Below are 19,374 nucleotides of genomic sequence, written 5' to 3'. Positions count from 1 at the left end.
GTTATTAAAACATTGGTAAAAACTATAGCCAAAAGTACCCTACATTTTGAGCCTAATCTCGTCCTATCTGAGTTTTTAAAAAAAGAAAATTATTTTCATTTTGGTCCCTGCTCTCAACCCACTTATAGAAAATGCATATGTGACAAACAGAGTGCTCTATTGACAAACTTTGGCCAGTGTACTATGGCATTTTTTTTTTTTGGGTAAAGAAGATAATGTTACAATGGATGATGGGACTCTTTTTTATCACATGGAAATAATGAAGAAATATATGTGGTCATAATTCACAATGGCATGGTGACCGCTTTGTGCAAAAACTATAGCCGAAAATATCCTACATTTTGAGCCTAATCTCATCCTATTTGAGTTTCTAAAAAAAGAAAATTATTTTCATTTTGGTCCCTGCTATCAACCCACTTATAGAAAATGCATATGTGACAAACAAAGTGCTCAACAGAGTGCTCTATTGACAAACTTTGCAATTGAAAAATAAATAATTGATCTTACATGTGTATTAAGAACGTCAATAACATACAATCTAACGGTTAGATTTTCAAAACATGTAGTAATGTTAATAATATTGAGTAAGGTCGTAGTTTAAAGTTACAATTAATTTTGTAATTAAACTTTGTCTTTGTCTATTAGATCAGGCATGTTGCAGCTCGACATAGAGCAGAAATTATACCAAGGATTCACCGATTTTTGCTTCATCTCTTTACAAGGAATAATTTAAGAGAGGAGCATGAGACGTTTATGTTAGCTGAGGGGTATTTTCTTCCTACTCATCTTAATCCTATATGTTTAATGATTTATTTATTTACTTTTTAAATGTGCATCTTTTCAATCAAAAGATTTTTCCCCATTTGACTTCTTGTGGGAGGAACGAGTTTGTATTTCAAGTATATTTCCATATTATTGCTGAAGGAACCCTAGGGCAGTAAGGCTGTTCTGATGACTTTCAACTAATTAGATTGGGAGGGCAGGAGATGCTATATGGCCAGCAACTGTTTGGTAAATTCGTAGGGATGAATTACTTAAAATTGCCTTTGGATTTGTAAATATAAGGAAAGGATTTGAATTTACTTGTAAGAGCTCTGAAGGAAAAAAACTTTCTTTAAGAAAAAAAATCTTATTTTTTGAATTTGCATGGATTGATTAGAACCTTCTTTATTTATGGACTTGTAGTTAACATGGACCGGATTTACCTTTTTGTCGTCGTTTCTTATCATTGGTCAAACAAAACTCAAACGTGGTTCAAATTTCATTTTGTGGTGATAATTTTTTTTAAAAAAAATTATAATGATGTTACAATTTGTTTCATTCACAGTGGGGAAGTGGAAGCAGATTACATTGGGTTAATGTTAATGGCATCAGCTGGATATGACCCCCTAGTGGCACCAAAAGTATTTAAAAAGATTGGTAGAAAAGAGGGTGGTGAATTTTAGAGTTTTCCATCTGGACTCTAAAGGACTATACTTTTAAATAATTCCAAAGTGATGGGTGAAGCGCACACAGCGTGCGATGAAGTGAAACCTATTAGAAATGAGAGAAGCATTATTTAGAAGAATGCTTTTTAATGAATTTATTTTAAAGCATTTTTTTTAGTGTAACGTACTTATGTTATTACTTATTACTTGAGTCACTTGACCCATTGAATGATGGCTGGTATAATTTTATTAGCTTTAGCTGAAAAAACTCTTTTTTTCTCAAAAAAAAAAATCTGTTTTTTTTTTTTTTTTTTTTTTTTTTTTTTTAAAAAAAAAAAAAAAAAAAAAAAAAAAAAACTCTTGCTATAAACCTACTTACGTAGGTCAACCCTTGGATTCGTCCCACGAGTCCTAGGAAAATTGGGATCACAATTGTTCCTAATCCAAACTAATGGAACCTAGCTCTAACAATGCTTGGAAATTCTCTACAAACATTGAGAATCCCATAAAACCTAGTCTATGATGCTCTGAGTACTTAACCAATGAAATGCTTACAAATACATTGAAGATGGTATCTATCCTCTCCTCTGATTTGTAAACTAAAGAGTTGTTTAAAACCAAATATAACAGTAAGCACAAATGCGAATCAGTCGGCAGCTAGTAGCAAATTAGTCGGCACTACATGTCTTTTACTTTTTTGCGTATAAACCATCCCAGGCATACACATTCTCTTCTTTCTTTCTTTTTTTCTTTTTTTTTTTTGTGTTTTTTTTGGGGGGGGTGGGGGCCGTCTCAATTTTAGCATGACACAATTGCAAAAGAAATTATCCAAGTGAAAAAATATGTCATGGTTTTTACACAGTTCAAAACTTCAAATAAACATCCACAAAACTCTTTACACATCCGAAAGACACTTTTGCCATTGTAGAATCGTCATGCCATACATCCTCTTGTGAGTAAAGCAACGCGGCAAGTTGCTACAGACCAGGGGGTTTAAATAACGGAATCAAACCAAAGATCCCATCCACATCAACAGGAGCCCTAAGAGCTCTACTAAGGAGCTCAGGCGTTGTCGCTTCTCCCTTCCAAGTGTTGAACCATGGTCCCCCTCCTACTTCTACAGCTGCCATGTCACTTGTAACATCCAATATAATCTGTTAAGCAACAATTTTCAGTGTTAAGAGCTCCTTTAAAATGTTCCATGATCATCAACTAACAATGAAAAACTGAAAACTTAAGGATGAAATGGTGGATGCTAATATTTTTGTCATCCTTCAAAGATAGCAGGTACAATACCCTTCGGTCAATGAAACTAGGTGATATTTCACATGGAATGTATCTAATATGTATCTCAATAGAAACCATAATTGTGTGATATAAGCCCAATGTCTCTCAAATATAGCAGAACAGCAGTTTATGATAAAATACACCCCATCATTAGCGCACATGATGAGGATTCTGACAAAAAATCTGGAATAATGAAGATAAAACTAATTGAAATTTCCCTTGTAAATGATTCATGTGAATCAGAGTTTAAGAAACCTTTAGGATCAAAATATAACTGATGAAACTAAAATGAGCAAATAAGAGATACTATTGGTCTGTTTATATGTAAGTAGATAATATTAAATTAGGATGCATGAAATACCAAAAATGAGAAAACCACAATGCATTAGTTTCAGTCCACTCTAACTGCAAGCTGAGAGAGAGAACAGTCTGACATTAATGAAGGTATCTATACGCACATCTTACCAATGGCCAAAAGCAAAATTCATGCTAATTTCTGAATGGAAACCCAATGAAAGGAAGATCATATTAATATTTCTACCCAGTGAAGAGATTTATGTAGCAGTCCATTATAGTCAACTGCGAGATATCTCGGTTAAGAAATAATTATTCGTGAGAGGACTTACTTGAATAAATTATCTAGACCACACTGCAGGATTTTCTCACATCATAATTAATAAAAAATTTTAAGATTTCAGTAACTGTGTCTGAATGCTACACTTTATGTTCAATAAGTCAGTATAGCATGTGGTGTTTTCTTGCAATCTATTTATGATCAGATTGATATATAAGCATGAGAGAGAGAGAGAGAGATGAGAACACACCTTCCCCTTATTGCCATCATATCTCCGCTCCCACAATTGCAATCTTAACTCACCAAAACAAGTATCTTTACAAGCTGGGGAAAGGCCAGACTCAGTTGTTGGAGCACGCAATGTTGTACCCAGATCCTTCGTCGTTGCCTTTACTTCAACCTGCCCCATAAACAAGAAACTATCTGTTATTGAATACGATCCCAACATAACCATTTGATCCTTCAAATGACCCTACAAACAAGGCTTAAAATGTTCAGATCAATAATTTTAAAACCAGCTTGCAGTATCTGCCACAGGGGTGTTGTGCTTCACATTTTCAAATGAATAACATGACCAAAATCATAGATTTCACTGGAAGCAGTAGGTATTGGGATTTGAAGCTAGCACACAGAGGAGATGACAATAGAAATATCTATTAAGAGATGTACAATTACCTTATGTGTCTGATTCTCAGCAACAATGTACCAGTTACCCCAAGGAGCAATTTCCCAACTGACAACAGCATTCCATGGCACAAATTCATAGAATATTCCACCATAGTGAACTCCAATCTGCACCAGTCAGCATCATAACATTTGTCAATACATAAAGAGGAGACTATTACTTGTTCAAGACAAAGCACTTTTATAAGGTCTAATTTTTAGGCCAAATCACAAAATACAACCTCTAACTTTGATATGTTTTCAAATCAATCCTAGAACTTTCATTCTTTTCATTTTAGTCCTTTAACTTCCATTCTTTTCTAATGTAGTCCTTCTGTCCAATCTGCACTGTCAAGTACACTTGAATTTTTTTTTTTTTTTTTTTTTGGAAAGTAAAAGCAAACTAATGGTGAAATTGAATGGAATTAGACAGAATGACTAAATTAAAAAAAAAAACATATTAAAGTTAAAAGGACTAAAATGGAAAAAAGAATAAAATAATATTTGTAACTTAAAGGACTGAATTGAAAACAAATCAAAATTGAAAAGTGTAATTTGTATTTTAGCCAAATTTTTATTGGGGAAGTGCCCTAAAGATTTTAGGCATGTTTTATGCACAATTGGGCCAAGAGTTGGAATACATTTCATTTTTTCTTCATCATTTCTTCCCTTGATTTTCAAGAAGATGATAATCTCAAATAACTCCACAACACCACATTCCCAGATAAAAAAATCTTGACAAAGCATACTAAACTTTAGCCCATGAGCGATTTTAGTCCCTGAAGTTTAAAATGATTGCTTTAAGTCCTAATGTGTCTAATGGAGCTATGACATATCAATTAATTTTTATTTTGGGGGCCACATCATCTAAGGGACTAAAAGCAATCATTTTAAATTTCAAGATCTAACCAAACTTTAGGAACCAAAATTATACTTAATAATTTTTTATAAGTAAAAATAAGTGAAAGTGAAGCAAATTGAAATTGACTCCCCACCCCCGGGTGGGGGTTTTTTAAAAAAAAAAAAAAATACCAATGCAGCACTTTCAAAATTCTCTGTTAGTCCAGGTAGTTGCCTCAACCCACCACCGACAGTAAGAGCAACTTCTTCGCTTGCACCTTCAAAAACATTGCACTGAACCTGCAGTAAGACATCAGCCAGTCAGATGCTGACATTTTAAATACAGAGAGTTGAGCAGAACCCTCAGCGTCAATACACCAAAAGATGAATACGCAACTAATGGGGAACAAACATCTTTTTGAAGAAGCTCTACTAATAAACAACATAATGTCTAACAATATTTCTAGATGGACCAAACAGAAAGTGGGCTCCATGATGCACAATGGGTTTGCAAAATAAGGAATGAAAGAAAAAAAAAAAAGGGTGTCTGGAATCACCACCAAACTGCAAAAAAGTCATCTCTAATCAGAAATTTTATTCAAAATACATTGCTCAAAACTAAACCTGAAGCCTCTTTTTTGATAGACTTCAATGAGCAAATCAAGGCACAAATACGTCCCATAAAACCCTTAACAAAGTTTGAGCCCAAATTCAAAATTTAAAATATTCAATTATGAGATCAAGTATTTTACATAAGTAAAAATGAGATAGTAAAATTTTAAACAATTTGGCTGCTCTCTCTACAACATTCTCCCCTAGTTGGAGAAAACTCAACCTCTAAGATGAAGCACTTCTGAGTTCTAACTGCAACAAGATGAAAAAAAAAAAAATTGTTCACCATATAAAATTCATTTGGAATGATAAAATCAAAGAGCGGAATAAATTATACAGCTTATCTTGATCCATAGGAAGCCCAATCATGTCATGCCTTTTCACTCCTTGCACAATGGAGGGTTGATGAGTAGCAAAGGCAACCAAACTCATTTTTCACAACATTTGCAGCCTCTAATTCTTGGCTCTCTTGTTGAACTTCCTCCTCATCAAGTAGTGACTTTTCAACAGGCTGTATAGGTATACCACACATGGTTTAAGTTGTATTAAGTATAAATCTACTGGCAATTGGCACTTGTATTTCTTTTTCAGCACTAAGTCTTAGTGTACTTGAGGTTCCTTCAATAATTTCATTGCTTTTTTTTATTTATAATTCTTTTATAATAAGTGGAAGCAATAATTTCATTGCTAACAATAATGCTTTGAGAGGAAGGAGCCATTGACTTGATCTTCGCAAACAAGTCTAGGACGGGTTTCAATATAGCTTCCACGTGTGTAGGGCTAGAAATTGCATGAACTCTTGTCTTCTTCAAATTGTGCCATGTAGCCAATAGTAGGTCTATTTCCGCCTCAAACTGTTTCTTTTATTTGAAAAGTCACCTTAATAGGATTGGGAAAGATATTTCTCTTTATAAGACTGGGGAATATATTCTGAGTGTTTTTTTTTTTGTTTTTTTTTCTTCGACCCAATTATTTAAGGTAGGCTTGTTTCTCTAAGGTGAAGATTCTCAATAATGGACCAGTAATCTTTAACTCTACCTATGAGCTTCATTGTGGCAAACCTAAACTTCTTGCCATCTCATAAACCTATTTCTTTAAAAAAAATTGATCCATCTCATCTAACCAATTGGTGAAGATCCATGGGTCTAGAAGACCATCAAAATTAGGTGCTTTCAATATAACCATGCTACACTATAATAATAAGTTTCAAAAAAGAATTATAACAAGAACCCAGACTGATGACTAATTTGTTTGATGCAAGATCTTAAACTTAGCACCCAATAAATAAATAAATCTATCGATTTGGGGGTTGAATCAGGGTGTATAGGTTAGGGGTGTGTTTGGGCTGAGGTATTAGAGTTTGGGGTTGAAAATACTCAGTAGATGAGACTAGAGAAAAAAAAAATTCAACCTAGCCTTTAGAACACAACAAATAGAAAGCAAGAAGGAAAACAAAGAAAAAAAAAATTAACCTAGCCTCAGACTGGGGTTCTCAAACATCACACATCAAACAAACAGTTTTTTTATTCTTCTCCCTCTCTTCTTCATTGCTTTCAAAAAGCATACATCCTTTGTTGATAAAGTGATGTAAAATTCATTAAAGCACTATTTGTACGCAGGTAGTTACGGGGGGTCAGCTTGCAACAGTGGCTGGGGTAGCAAGGGATGGATCTAGATGTTACAGTTCAGGTTCGCCTTAGGTCTGTCATGAGTTGTGGACACTGGTTGGACCCATATGGGATTGGGTTTGATATGGGTTTGTGGGCATAAAATTTTCTGGTGGTTGATTTCAATAGTGATGGGTGTGGATGGGCGGGATTCTGTAAAGGGGGTTTGGGGCTCAAAGTCTTGCATGAAGGAGAGGATGAGTTTCATTGGAGTTGTGGTGGGTTTCATGGTTTATATGGAGGAAACAGTGGCTTAAACTAGATCAGATTATGCTCTAAGACCAAGTTGATGCAGAAAAGGTTTGCAAAAATAAAGAATAAAAGGAAGAAACAAGAAATCTTAGATTTCACCACCTAAGGGTGTTTGGAATCATTGCCGTGTTATAGAGAATCATCAGAAATTTTATTCAAAATACATTGCTCAAAAGTATTCCTGGAGCCACTTTTTAATAGGCTTCAACTTTAACTTTAAGCCACAATTACATCCCATAAGATCCGCAACAACTTTAAAGCCTAAATTCAAAATTTAAAAAAAAAAAAAAAAAAAATTCAAATATGAGATAAGGCATCTCACATAAGAAAAATTATGAGATAATAACATATTAAATATTTTTGGCCGCTCTGTTGCATAGACCAAAGGTGAAGTCTATAGGGCTTCTTTGACCATTTAGATCTACAAAACATAAGTCCTTTCCCTTTCTTTTTAGCCAAAAAATTTACCTCTTCAGAATATATGGGCAGAAAGCAATGGATTACAGTAGCCACACCCTTTCAATATGGCAATGCAAGGGCATAAGACTCCTTCTTTGTATTGTAGATAAATATCCTCAATTATCTATTATTTCTTTCAATAAAATTTTTTAAAAAAATTATAATTATTATGGAAAATTGCTATAGCTCATCCACCTAACAAATAATGAACAGATAAATAGGTAAAGTTTTGCTATAGCAAGATACTAAATGAAGGGTGAAACAATTACCCAAAACCATTTTCTTGGGAATGCTCCACCCCAATTCTTTTCAGAATAAGAAGGAGCATTTTGAAACTCAAACCTTTCACCATCCCACTCTATCCAACCTGAAATTCAAACTTAAAAACCTGAGGCCCTGTCCCAAACAATGCATGCAGATTTCTAAAGAAAAAATTTTCAATGTAAGCAAAGAGATTCCAAGTGAAATGCACATAATAGTCCCAAAAGAAAAATAACTTCACATTATTTCCAAAGCAGGTCACACAAAACATTAAAAGCTACCAGTTTTTTTGCTTTTAAATGATCTCATAGAGAGTATATAACAAAAGCTAGATATAAGCACTGGAAACATCAAATCTATCAGTACAAGTATTGTCAGCCTGTCACACTCAATAATAGTATTGTAGCATAACACCGGTTCAAAAAATTCATTTTAGATTTAGAGAAATTAATAGAGCTTCCCAAGGTCCACATCTATACTCTGTTTGATTAGACTCTTCGATTCAGCAATATCTATGTATTTCATTACTTAATTCAACCCTTCATAAAATGATTTCTCATCCCTTTCCATTCATACTTATAAACAACTACATTTTCAATAGTTAGCGAAGCGTTAAACTCACATTCATCCAGGTTTTTGTATTTGAACTATGAATTTTGACAGTTCAGGAGATCCAAATAGCAAAACACATGTTATGTACCATTAGTTCTAATAGGAAGCCAATAAAACTAGGAATAGAAATGTAATTGATCACTTATTAATAAATAAAAATTGCAACTGATCTCTTAGTAACTAACAAATTATGTATTCATGGATGAAGTAGATGTATTGTGTCATCCCTTTGATTGGAGTGAAGCATTAGAAAACTGTTCCTCTAGCTTTCTATCCACATTTTGCAATGGCATTCTACATTCACATCCTAATCTCAAAAAGTTCTCAGTTTTACACCCCCATGAAGATCAAAGTAATATATATTAAGGGGGAGGGGGTGAAGAGTTGGTTTTTCACAGCAAATGATGCAGATACGCCAATACCAATTATTATGTGAGCATTTGGCATCAGCTGATTGTTTTTTGTTGAAAATGTGCTAAAGTATACTTTACTTTGAAAAAATGAGGTTTTAAAAAGTTGTACATAAAAGCTAACCAAATAAGTTATTCCCAAACAAACACTAAAATGATTACTTATACTGATAGGTGTAAGCATTGTACTTAAGTAATTAACTAAAATCAGTAGTCCAAACATCAGAATGCCTATGCCTAACCAAAAATGAAAAGATTCACAACCAATAACAATATGAATGACAAAGCAAAAAGATAATTGTGAACTAAAAAGCCAGATATTAATAGCCAATGCATGGAAGAAGCCATGCCTGTTGACAATCCGCCTGCCATGCATATTTGCCAATGGGGTTCAAAGACTGGAAAGGCTGCCAGCCAGCCTGCTGAAGACTTCTGTTTGGACCCAACATTACCCCAGCCATAAGTAGGGCGGGTACTGTACTCCCAACGAGCAGTCTTCACTGTTTCCACATAATTTGACCTGTCAATGAAGAGCTAAGTCACATCTATCAAATAAATGAAGAGTAAACTCACACTACATCATTACTAATTTGACAAATTGGGCTACAACCTGGATGAACTGGTTTGGATTTGAGATTAACCTAAGCTAAACCCAAGCTTTTCAACCACATGATCTACCCTACCCAGCCCAACCTTCTATCCCTACAATTCAGCCAGACCCAGAGTGTATGAAACTTTTGAGCTCTGTCTAGCTTGTAATCCAAGGTTGGGTCAGCCTGATCTTCAGGCTGGGTTGGGTTTATGCTGACTTTTACAAATGGTACTTAGCTTCAACTATGAAAAATAACTTATAGTATTTACATGCTATAAATTATTTATTCCTTAGTCATCATTTAAAAACTGAACAAATATCAAAGTATTACAAATAAGATTAAGATTGATATATTTCAAATACAAAACTAAGAATAAAAAACTTATAAATATAAATATCTTTAAAGAAGAAAATAAAATAGCCACAAATAATTTTATAGGTAAAAAAAACATCAAATAACCATGAAATTATCAACTAATGATAGCCAATCAAAAATTAACATCTAATTTACATTTATTTACAAATAATATAATTTCTATTATTTTTGGGTTGGGAAGTTGGACTACAAGTTGGGCTATGGGCTGGGCTAATGGGTCTTGGTTACAAGTTGGGTTTGGGTTGTAAGAATTTCAACCCTAGCCTACTTATCCCAAAAAAAAAAAAAAAATCAACCCTAGCCTAGCCCAGATTTATCTTGGGTAGGATTTTTTCAACATAGGTCCACCACAGTTTGCAAAGTCTGAACCTTGGTTTGCCCAAATTCTCAGTTGGTCTCGGATTGGTTTGGCTGGGTTGCCCCAAGGTGAACTATTAAGAAAAAGTTAGGAGGGCATTTTCTTTTTGTTCTTTTTTTGTTACCTCAATGAAAAAGTTTCAGATGGTTGAGGTATAGTCCTATATTCCAATACTCAGAGGATCTTTAATAGACTCTCTCAAGCCTTTTTTCTCTTCATTTTTGGAGAGTAAACCCACAAAATCAAACTCTAACAATCTCTCCATTTAATCAATTTTTTTTTTTTTTGAAGATAGTAGCTCTGTAAAACAATTCTTGAGAGTAAAATATTCAACACCTGAATTAAAATATTCATTTGTCCCCTCTCTTTCTACCAACATCTTTTTCTCTCCCCATTCTCAAAAAAAAAAAAAAAAATCTTTTTCTCACCCAGCACCTTTCTCTCTCTTCATCACAGAACCCAGCCCCATTATTTCCTCTCTCTCTCTCAGACGTCTCTCTCCTCACCCAGCCCAATTCATCAACACAGTTGATCAGTCAAAACAACATAATATTTTGCAAGTCAGGAGGACAACGATGACCATGCGCGGTGGAGGGCTAGGATGAGAGTGGCAAGGACAAGAGCTGCAGAGGGGTGCGACCGATGTGATTCTCTCTCTCTCTCTCTCTCATAAAACATATTATTTTAATAAAATAGAGATATGATAGAGAGGTTGTTGGAGGGAGTGTTGAAAAAGTAGATAAGCAAAAGTAGAAAATATGTTCTCTTTTTTTTTTTTTTTTTTTTCCTTTAAATTTGGGTGAAAATTTGAAGAAGCTACTAGAGATGCTCTTAATTTTAGTTATCCCAAAGGCCAAGAGCCTTCTACCTTAGTAGCATTGATAGGTTCTCCCATGAAGGAGAACTTGGATCTGAATCAGAGTTATTAAACCTGGCCTAGCCTAACTAGTTGGACCAGTAGGTGACCCAGCACATAGACCGGTCCGGGTCATCAATGGGATCGGATGTGCACAAGATTTGGTTAAAACCAATAAAACCCAACAGGTTTTAAGCAAACCATGTGATCCGGTTGGGTTTGTGAATTGTGTAAAATTATATTAGTAGATTCACCTTATTGACTTTTTTACTACTTAATGCATGATAATATGGTAATTTAAATTAGCAAAAACCTAAAGGGAAAAAAAAAAAAAAAAAAACATTGTTCTCTCACTTCTTTACTGTTTCTTTACTGTTTAATGTATGATAATATAGTAATTTAATAACAAATCACTTACTTTTTTACTGTATAATGAATTATAATATAGTAATTAATCTAATAACAAATCACCAGTTAGCATGTAGGTCTGAGTATATTAGTATATGTTATATGGTTTATTGCTTAAACTTTCTTTTCCCTTCTTTTGTTTATGTTTTTTTGGTGCTTTATTTGTTTATTGCTTTAAGTTGAAGTCTTTAACCTTTATTTTTCTTCTATTGTCTACGTAGTTTGAGATTTGCTTCTTTTTTTATCCAAAATTTTAAGACAAGTAACAAGATTTTATTTAGCAAAAACTTTGTTGCAATCTTATGACATTCATTTATTTTTCTTGTGAATTTATAGAATTTCTAATGTTATTACTTGTTATAAGGAATATATATATATATATATGGGTTGGGTTACACAACTTAATATTTTTTAATTTGATGCGAATATTGACAAATCTACCGTTATATTACATTATCTTTGTATATTCTTTATACTTGCAAAATTTCAAGGTGATTAAAAATTAATATCTATGTCATCAATCAATTGTTAAAATTCAAATTTTGTAGTTTAAAATAATGCATAAAATATGAGTTTATGGATCAAATGATAAATAGCATCCGATTGATATGAAAATTGGCATGCATGTTAAGAATATATAGAACATGTAATTTAACAGTTGGATTTTCAAAATATTAATTCAATAACAAGTTATTAAGTAGTATAACATTGCTTAGAGTTACACCAGGTATAACTTGAACCCAACTCTCTCTCTCTCTCTCTCTCTCTCTCTCTCTCTCTCTCTCTCTCTCTCTCTCTCTCTCTCTATAAAACCCACTGTTTTAAAAATCGGACCGGACCGGCCGGTCCGACCGGTTCAACCGGGAACCGGATGCCAATCCGGTCCGGTTAAAAGTCCTATAACCGGTCAATAACCGGAAAACCGGCCAAAAACCGGTCAAAAATCGGGGTTGAACCGGAAATTGGAAAAAAAACGGTTTGATGTCCGGTTCGGTTTTTAAAACCATGATAAAACCTATTGTTAGAAAAATTAATTTACAAATTTGTTTTGTAAGACTTACTGTTATATTGAAGCTTGTTTTAAATCGTATTGTTAGAACTAACTAATAGAGCCTAAACCATGTTAATCCTATTTTGAAATAATTTGATAGACCTAATTTCTTCATGCTAGACATTGAAAAACACTTCATTATAATATTATAATACACTAGGTACATATGATTTAAGTTCTGTATCTATAATAAATATATTAAGAATTTGGCGCTTGCTTTACTTGGGCTAGTGCCTTTTTGTTGCCTCTCACCATAGGCGATACTAGACCTTGGGACCTTGGTGCCTTATGGTCTCCTTTCGCCTTTGACTACCTTGTTCAAAGAAAGTTCCTAACCCCCCATTTTGTTTTGTAAGCCGGTACAAAATGGGGGTTAGGTATTAGGTGTTTGAGAAAATTTAATTATGTCTTGTTAGGCAAATGATTGTGGAGATATGCATGGAGAAAGATGCTCTTTGGAGGAGGGTTGTAGAGGCAACATATGGGAATGAATGGTGTGGTTGGTGCACAAAATTTGTGTCAGGTGTGTATGGTGTAAGCCTGTAGAAATTCATTACAAGCAATTGGTTGAATTTTTCAAGACTCCTATAGTATGATGTGGGCGATGGTACTAGAGTGAAATTTTGGGAGGATGTGTGGTGTGGGGATTGTACTCTTAAGGAGGTATTCCCAGAATTTTACTGTATTAGTTGAGCAAGGGAGTCTCTCGTTGTGGAGGTTATGCGTTTCTATGATAGAAGGATCCATTGGGATGTTCAGTTCNAAAACCCACTGTTTTAAAAATCGGACCGGACCGGCCGGTCCGACCGGTTCAACCGGGAACCGGATGCCAATCCGGTCCGGTTAAAAGTCCTATAACCGGTCAATAACCGGAAAACCGGCCAAAAACCGGTCAAAAATCGGGGTTGAACCGGAAATTGGAAAAAAAACGGTTTGATGTCCGGTTCGGTTTTTAAAACCATGATAAAACCTATTGTTAGAAAAATTAATTTACAAATTTGTTTTGTAAGACTTACTGTTATATTGAAGCTTGTTTTAAATCGTATTGTTAGAACTAACTAATAGAGCCTAAACCATGTTAATCCTATTTTGAAATAATTTGATAGACCTAATTTCTTCATGCTAGACATTGAAAAACACTTCATTATAATATTATAATACACTAGGTACATATGATTTAAGTTCTGTATCTATAATAAATATATTAAGAATTTGGCGCTTGCTTTACTTGGGCTAGTGCCTTTTTGTTGCCTCTCACCATAGGCGATACTAGACCTTGGGACCTTGGTGCCTTATGGTCTCCTTTCGCCTTTGACTACCTTGTTCAAAGAAAGTTCCTAACCCCCCATTTTGTTTTGTAAGCCGGTACAAAATGGGGGTTAGGTATTAGGTGTTTGAGAAAATTTAATTATGTCTTGTTAGGCAAATGATTGTGGAGATATGCATGGAGAAAGATGCTCTTTGGAGGAGGGTTGTAGAGGCAACATATGGGAATGAATGGTGTGGTTGGTGCACAAAATTTGTGTCAGGTGTGTATGGTGTAAGCCTGTAGAAATTCATTACAAGCAATTGGTTGAATTTTTCAAGACTCCTATAGTATGATGTGGGCGATGGTACTAGAGTGAAATTTTGGGAGGATGTGTGGTGTGGGGATTGTACTCTTAAGGAGGTATTCCCAGAATTTTACTGTATTAGTTGAGCAAGGGAGTCTCTCGTTGTGGAGGTTATGCGTTTCTATGATGGAAGGATCCATTGGGATGTTCAGTTCTGTCATCCAGTGCATGATTGAGAATGAGAATCATTGGCATTGTTTATTATGAACATTACTTACTCCGCATTTGTGCAGGGTGTTGAACCTGACGAAGTCTGTTGGAAGCCAACTAAGAGTCAAGGTTTTGAGGTGTGAGGATATTATCATATTTTATCCCTCCCACTGTCATATCATTCCCTTGAAAAATGGTGTGGCAATTGAAGGTTCCTCCTAGGGTAGCATTCTTTTTTGGGTCAGATTCTTTAGGTAAGATTTTAACTACAGATAATCTTCAGAAGAGGCGAATTATTGTCCTCGATAGGTGTTACATGCGTAAAAGGTGTGGGAATCGGTGGATCATCTTCTTCTTCATTGCCTTATAGCATATGAGCTGTGGTCATCGATGCTTTGCTTGTTTGGACTTCATTGGGTTATGCCGCATAGGGTTATCGAGTTGTTAGCTTCCTGGCAAGGTAAGTTTAGTCAACATCACAATATAGCTATTTGGAGGCTTGTGCTACATTGCTTGGCATGATGTATTTGGCAGGAATGGAATGCTAGAAGTTTTGAGGGATGTGAATGGCCTATTCTCAAGATTAAGTCTTTTTTCTTTCATACTCTACTTGAATGGAGTTTCATTTTACCCCCTTTTTCTTGTTTTCCCTTCATGTTTTACCTGATTATTGTAATTTTGGTTCTTGATTATTTTGCCCTTATAGGACATTTCTAGTGTACTTGGGTTGGCTGTTTTTTTAATAAAAATTTTCATTACCTATCAAAAAAAAAAAAAAAAATTATTTGTTATTTAGCAGACCTTTTTATACGTTGGAGTGCATTTATATGCATCGCTGGTACTCTATATTTGACTGTGGGCAAACTTTGTCCTTTTATATTTGAACTTTAGAAATTTTCCTGTTTGAGTGCTTTATATCTTCCATGATTTCAAGTTGATAAAGCAAGAGAATGTATATTTGCATGAGAATATTAATGGCTTGTAAGTTGTAACACACAAGTTTGTTTTGAACACTTTTATGTGTTATTTTGTGCAGGAATTTAACAAAAGAGTGGTGGAAGGGTTCCAAGTCAGCCCATTATGGAATCAAGGATTCATTCGTGATGATGGCAGGTAACACAATTTTTTCTGGTCAGGTATCGCAATCTGTTAGATACACATAGGATGTATATGGGTTATTTTGCTGAAATTCTGATGGTATAGTGCGCTTCCTTATTTGGGCCTTAAAGTGAACTGGGCTTTTCTAGTTCTTATCCCAATCATTTTTTTAATCAAATCTTTGTCATATATACATATATATATATATATATAACATGCCATTTGAAATTAATAATCTAAAAATAGGTTTCACAACTAACTTCTATTTAGAAAAAATAATAATAAAATAATAAAATAAAATTTATAAAAAAAAAAAAAACTTGAGGCTCTCGCCTTAGCACCTTTTTCAGGGCTTAAGGCGGTCGCCTTGCTCGCCTAGGCTCTAAAGGCAAGCGCCTCACTAAAGGTGCCTCACCTTAGAGCCTTTAAGGCGCCTTAGTGGTGCCTCGCCTCACCTGGGTGCCTAGGCGAGCCAGGGGGCTCGCCTTTGACTACACTGCCTTTGACAACCCTCAAACATTTAATAACCCAAAATAGCTACAGATGAGAGATTAGAGTGCAATTGGTCATAGCCAAGGACTACAATCAAGTCTGTGATTGTATTGAATACATTAGATTTGTAGAAAAATGATCAATAGAAAATCATTTCAACATTTACGCACAAAAATATAAATCCAAAGTGGCATATCAACCTGAGGAGGGACCTCCTTGTTTGGAGGCTTCAATTCTTTTTCCGCAATAAAAGTATTCCCCAATATTAGCTCATGCCTACCTATGAATTAAAAATTGTAAGTTAGAGTCAAGCCTCTATAGAATTTGAACAAACCTTTTTCCTTGTGTTAAAACACTATATTTCATAGATTTGAACCGTTAGACAACACTGTTCACCAAAAAATTAAAAAGAGCAGATCTCTAACATACTACCTTACCTAGAAGCCAAAAAAGATGCATTCAAATAAACGAAAAATATCCAAACAGTAACACCAAAAAGCCCCCCACTCCAACAAAATGAACTGTTGGAAAAAGGGGGAGCAGGAGAACAGGGGATAATGAAATTAAACAAAAACTACAGCTTGAAGAATAAAAGCAAGTTTACTTTTCATAGCAAGTGCACTGAGTATACAACACCTGACAAATGCATGCATTCAATTGTCTCAAGGTATATGGATGACACCTGACAAGAGTAAACTAAACTAAATTGGCTAAAAATCACAACATACGATAATTCTCTTGAATAATATATTAAAATAAAAAAGTGATATATCGTAAACCACCAAATGTCAACAAATGCAAAGGATCAAGCAACTACGATGCCCCAAAACATCCATGAATAATGATGTCAAGGGACATCCATGTACGTATACATTAAGTTTTTAGTAAATACGAATTGAAACATGTGCGTTTCATTTCCCAAATCTCAAAGGAAACATGTAAGCCCCTCACCAAATTTTTTGTAATCTCAGTACCTTGCCTATGAATGATAATATAAAATGGGGAGAAAAAAGCACTGTTATGGGTGAATTCCCACTTCACATCCCAATAATTTCATTTTTGGGGGGCACAATGTGCTTCAATTAATGTTGTGTGTGTCAAATCAACAAGTAATAATGTACTGTAATTGCTAATTTGACAAATAAGGATGATTATTACAACCTAGCATGATTAAGACAGGATAACAAGGATTACACCAACATGATTGATCTGATGCTATGTGAGTCCCTTTTGAAGAAAAGACAATAAGTTGAACAGCTTAAAGCAAAGAAACTTACTTCCCCAAAAGTTATGAGATTCTTCAGAGTATTGGCAAATATACTTGTCACCTGCACCAAGAATTTGAGCCCCAACTCCAGTATATCTAGGTCCATGCTGTGCTACTTCCAAAGCCGATAATTTCTTAGGGAATGCAGGATTCTCCACAGAATACATGAAGCAGAAACTCTGCCTGAGTTCCGGAATAGAGACCTTGAAGTACCAACCCTCAAAGAACTTCCTAGTGGTTCCATCAAAATGGTACCTGATTCAATAAGTGGAGAACAATTATGCATACTTATAAAATAAGCCGATTGTTAATTAACCCAAAAAAGGTACTGTAGTCACCTGCTACTCCTGTCATTGTAGATAAATTATATTTACAGAGCCCAAATCACTTAACTAAAGTATTATAGCTCTGTAAAGCAAAACATATCCCATCCTGATCCATTAAATGATTAAATTCACTATTTCCTAATAACTTAAACTTTTGTTACAATCAATGTCTACACCTTATCTCCCACATGTAAAGGACTGTGTTAGATTAAATAATTAAATTTACCATTTCCTAACGCTTAAACTTTCGAGACCATCGATAATTTATCACATAACGTGAATTATTCATAATACTCGACACAAAAAACGAGATGAATACCACGGGTTACAACCTAGTAATGCTAATGTCATTGATCTTTTTTTCAGTTGCTTCAATTTTATCCACAGCAAAATCAATTCAAGAGCAAAAATCTTAATGACAACAATTCAAATCCAAACAATTCCAAATTCAAATCCCTAGAGGTTAAAAAACTCAAAAGTAATAGTTAAATTAAATTGAATTGGAACGAAATTACGATGATGAATTATGAATTACCCGCTGTGAGGGGTTCGAAGCTCTCGATTTGGAGGGGTAGGCACGTAGAGGGGAACAGAGGCCGAGCTTTGCCTCTCTGTTTCAATGGTGGAGGACGCGTTAGATTCACCTTGTGAAGTTGAAGTGGAAGCGAACACGATCGGACTCGTTCGAAAACCTAGCTTCGAAGAAGGTTGAGGGAGCTTGAGCTTGAGCTTGAGTTTGAGTGTGGAATTGAGGTTCGTGGATGGAAACCCTAAGTTGGGAGAGAAATGGCGAGGTTGATGGCAGAGAGAGAAGAGCTTTGTTTCCATTGCGAATTCGTTTTGGAATTTTTGATCAGAGAGAGAGAGAGAGAGAGAGAGAGAGAGAGATTATAGAAGTGAAATGAAAATGGATATGTGTGTTGGATTTGGGAGTGTGAGATTGTAACACATTTGTAGTGATTCGCGAGGGAGAGAGAGTGGAATTGCATATACAGTGTTAGCGTCGGTGTTACAGTCACTTTCGTGTGATTTGAAAATCTTTAAAACGAAAGGTCGATATGAGAGGGGGTGGCGGCAAACTAGTACTACTATTAATTAACAGATAAATATGGTGTCACCGTCACCATAGTTATTAAACTCGAACTTTATGAGGGTTTTTTTTTTTTTTTTTCTTCCCCCTCCCTCTTTTGTGGTCTCTATTCTTGATGGCATTATTGAGCTTTGTAAGGGGTTTTCTCAGTTTCAGTTTTCACATGTTAAAAGGCAGGGGAATGTGCCTGCTCACCTAGTAGCAAAAAATGCTTATAGCATTGTAAATGACATCGTCTGGACTGAAAAGGATACTTGTTTTGCTAAGCAAGCCCTCATCCATGATGTAAAGATTATGGTTTCTTAGTAATGAAAAGTTTATGCATTCCTTATCAAAAAAAAAAAAAAACCCTCATAAAGATCGAGTTTAATAACTATGGTGACGGTGACACCATATTTATCTGTTAATTAATAGTAGTACTAGTTTGCCGCCACCCCCTCTCATATCGACCTTTCGTTTTAAAGATTTTCAAGTCACACGAAAGTGACTGTAACACCGACGCTAACACTGTATATGCAATTCCACTCTCTCTCCCTCGCGAATCACTACAAATGTGTTACAATCTCACACTCCCAAATCCAACACACATATCCATTTTCATTTCACTTCTATAATCTCTCTCTCTCTCTCTCT

At 34.9% G+C, this 19,374-nt stretch overlaps 1 protein-coding gene across 1 annotated transcript; it reads right to left on the bottom strand.

The window, feature by feature from the left end:
• Positions 1–2,231: 2,231 nt before the first annotated feature.
• On the bottom strand, positions 2,232–18,719 carry LOC112016280 (tocopherol cyclase, chloroplastic). Its single transcript, XM_065766290.1, has 9 exons — positions 18,187–18,719; positions 17,336–17,580; positions 16,229–16,338; positions 9,415–9,598; positions 8,051–8,148; positions 4,984–5,091; positions 3,964–4,080; positions 3,539–3,688; positions 2,232–2,581 (listed from the first exon to the last, which is right to left on the bottom strand). The coding sequence occupies exons 1-9, from the start codon at positions 18,477–18,479 to the stop codon at positions 2,405–2,407; spliced, it is 1,482 nt and encodes a 493-aa protein (XP_065622362.1). The 5' UTR covers positions 18,480–18,719; the 3' UTR covers positions 2,232–2,404.
• Positions 18,720–19,374: the final 655 nt, after the last annotated feature.

Source organism: Quercus suber, unplaced genomic scaffold, assembly GCF_002906115.3.
Source record: "Quercus suber isolate HL8 unplaced genomic scaffold, Cork oak 2.0 scaffold_24, whole genome shotgun sequence".
Taxonomy (NCBI): Eukaryota; Viridiplantae; Streptophyta; class Magnoliopsida; order Fagales; family Fagaceae; genus Quercus; species Quercus suber.
Note: the sequence above shows the minus strand (reverse complement) of the source record. Positions and strands in the feature narration are given on the sequence as shown.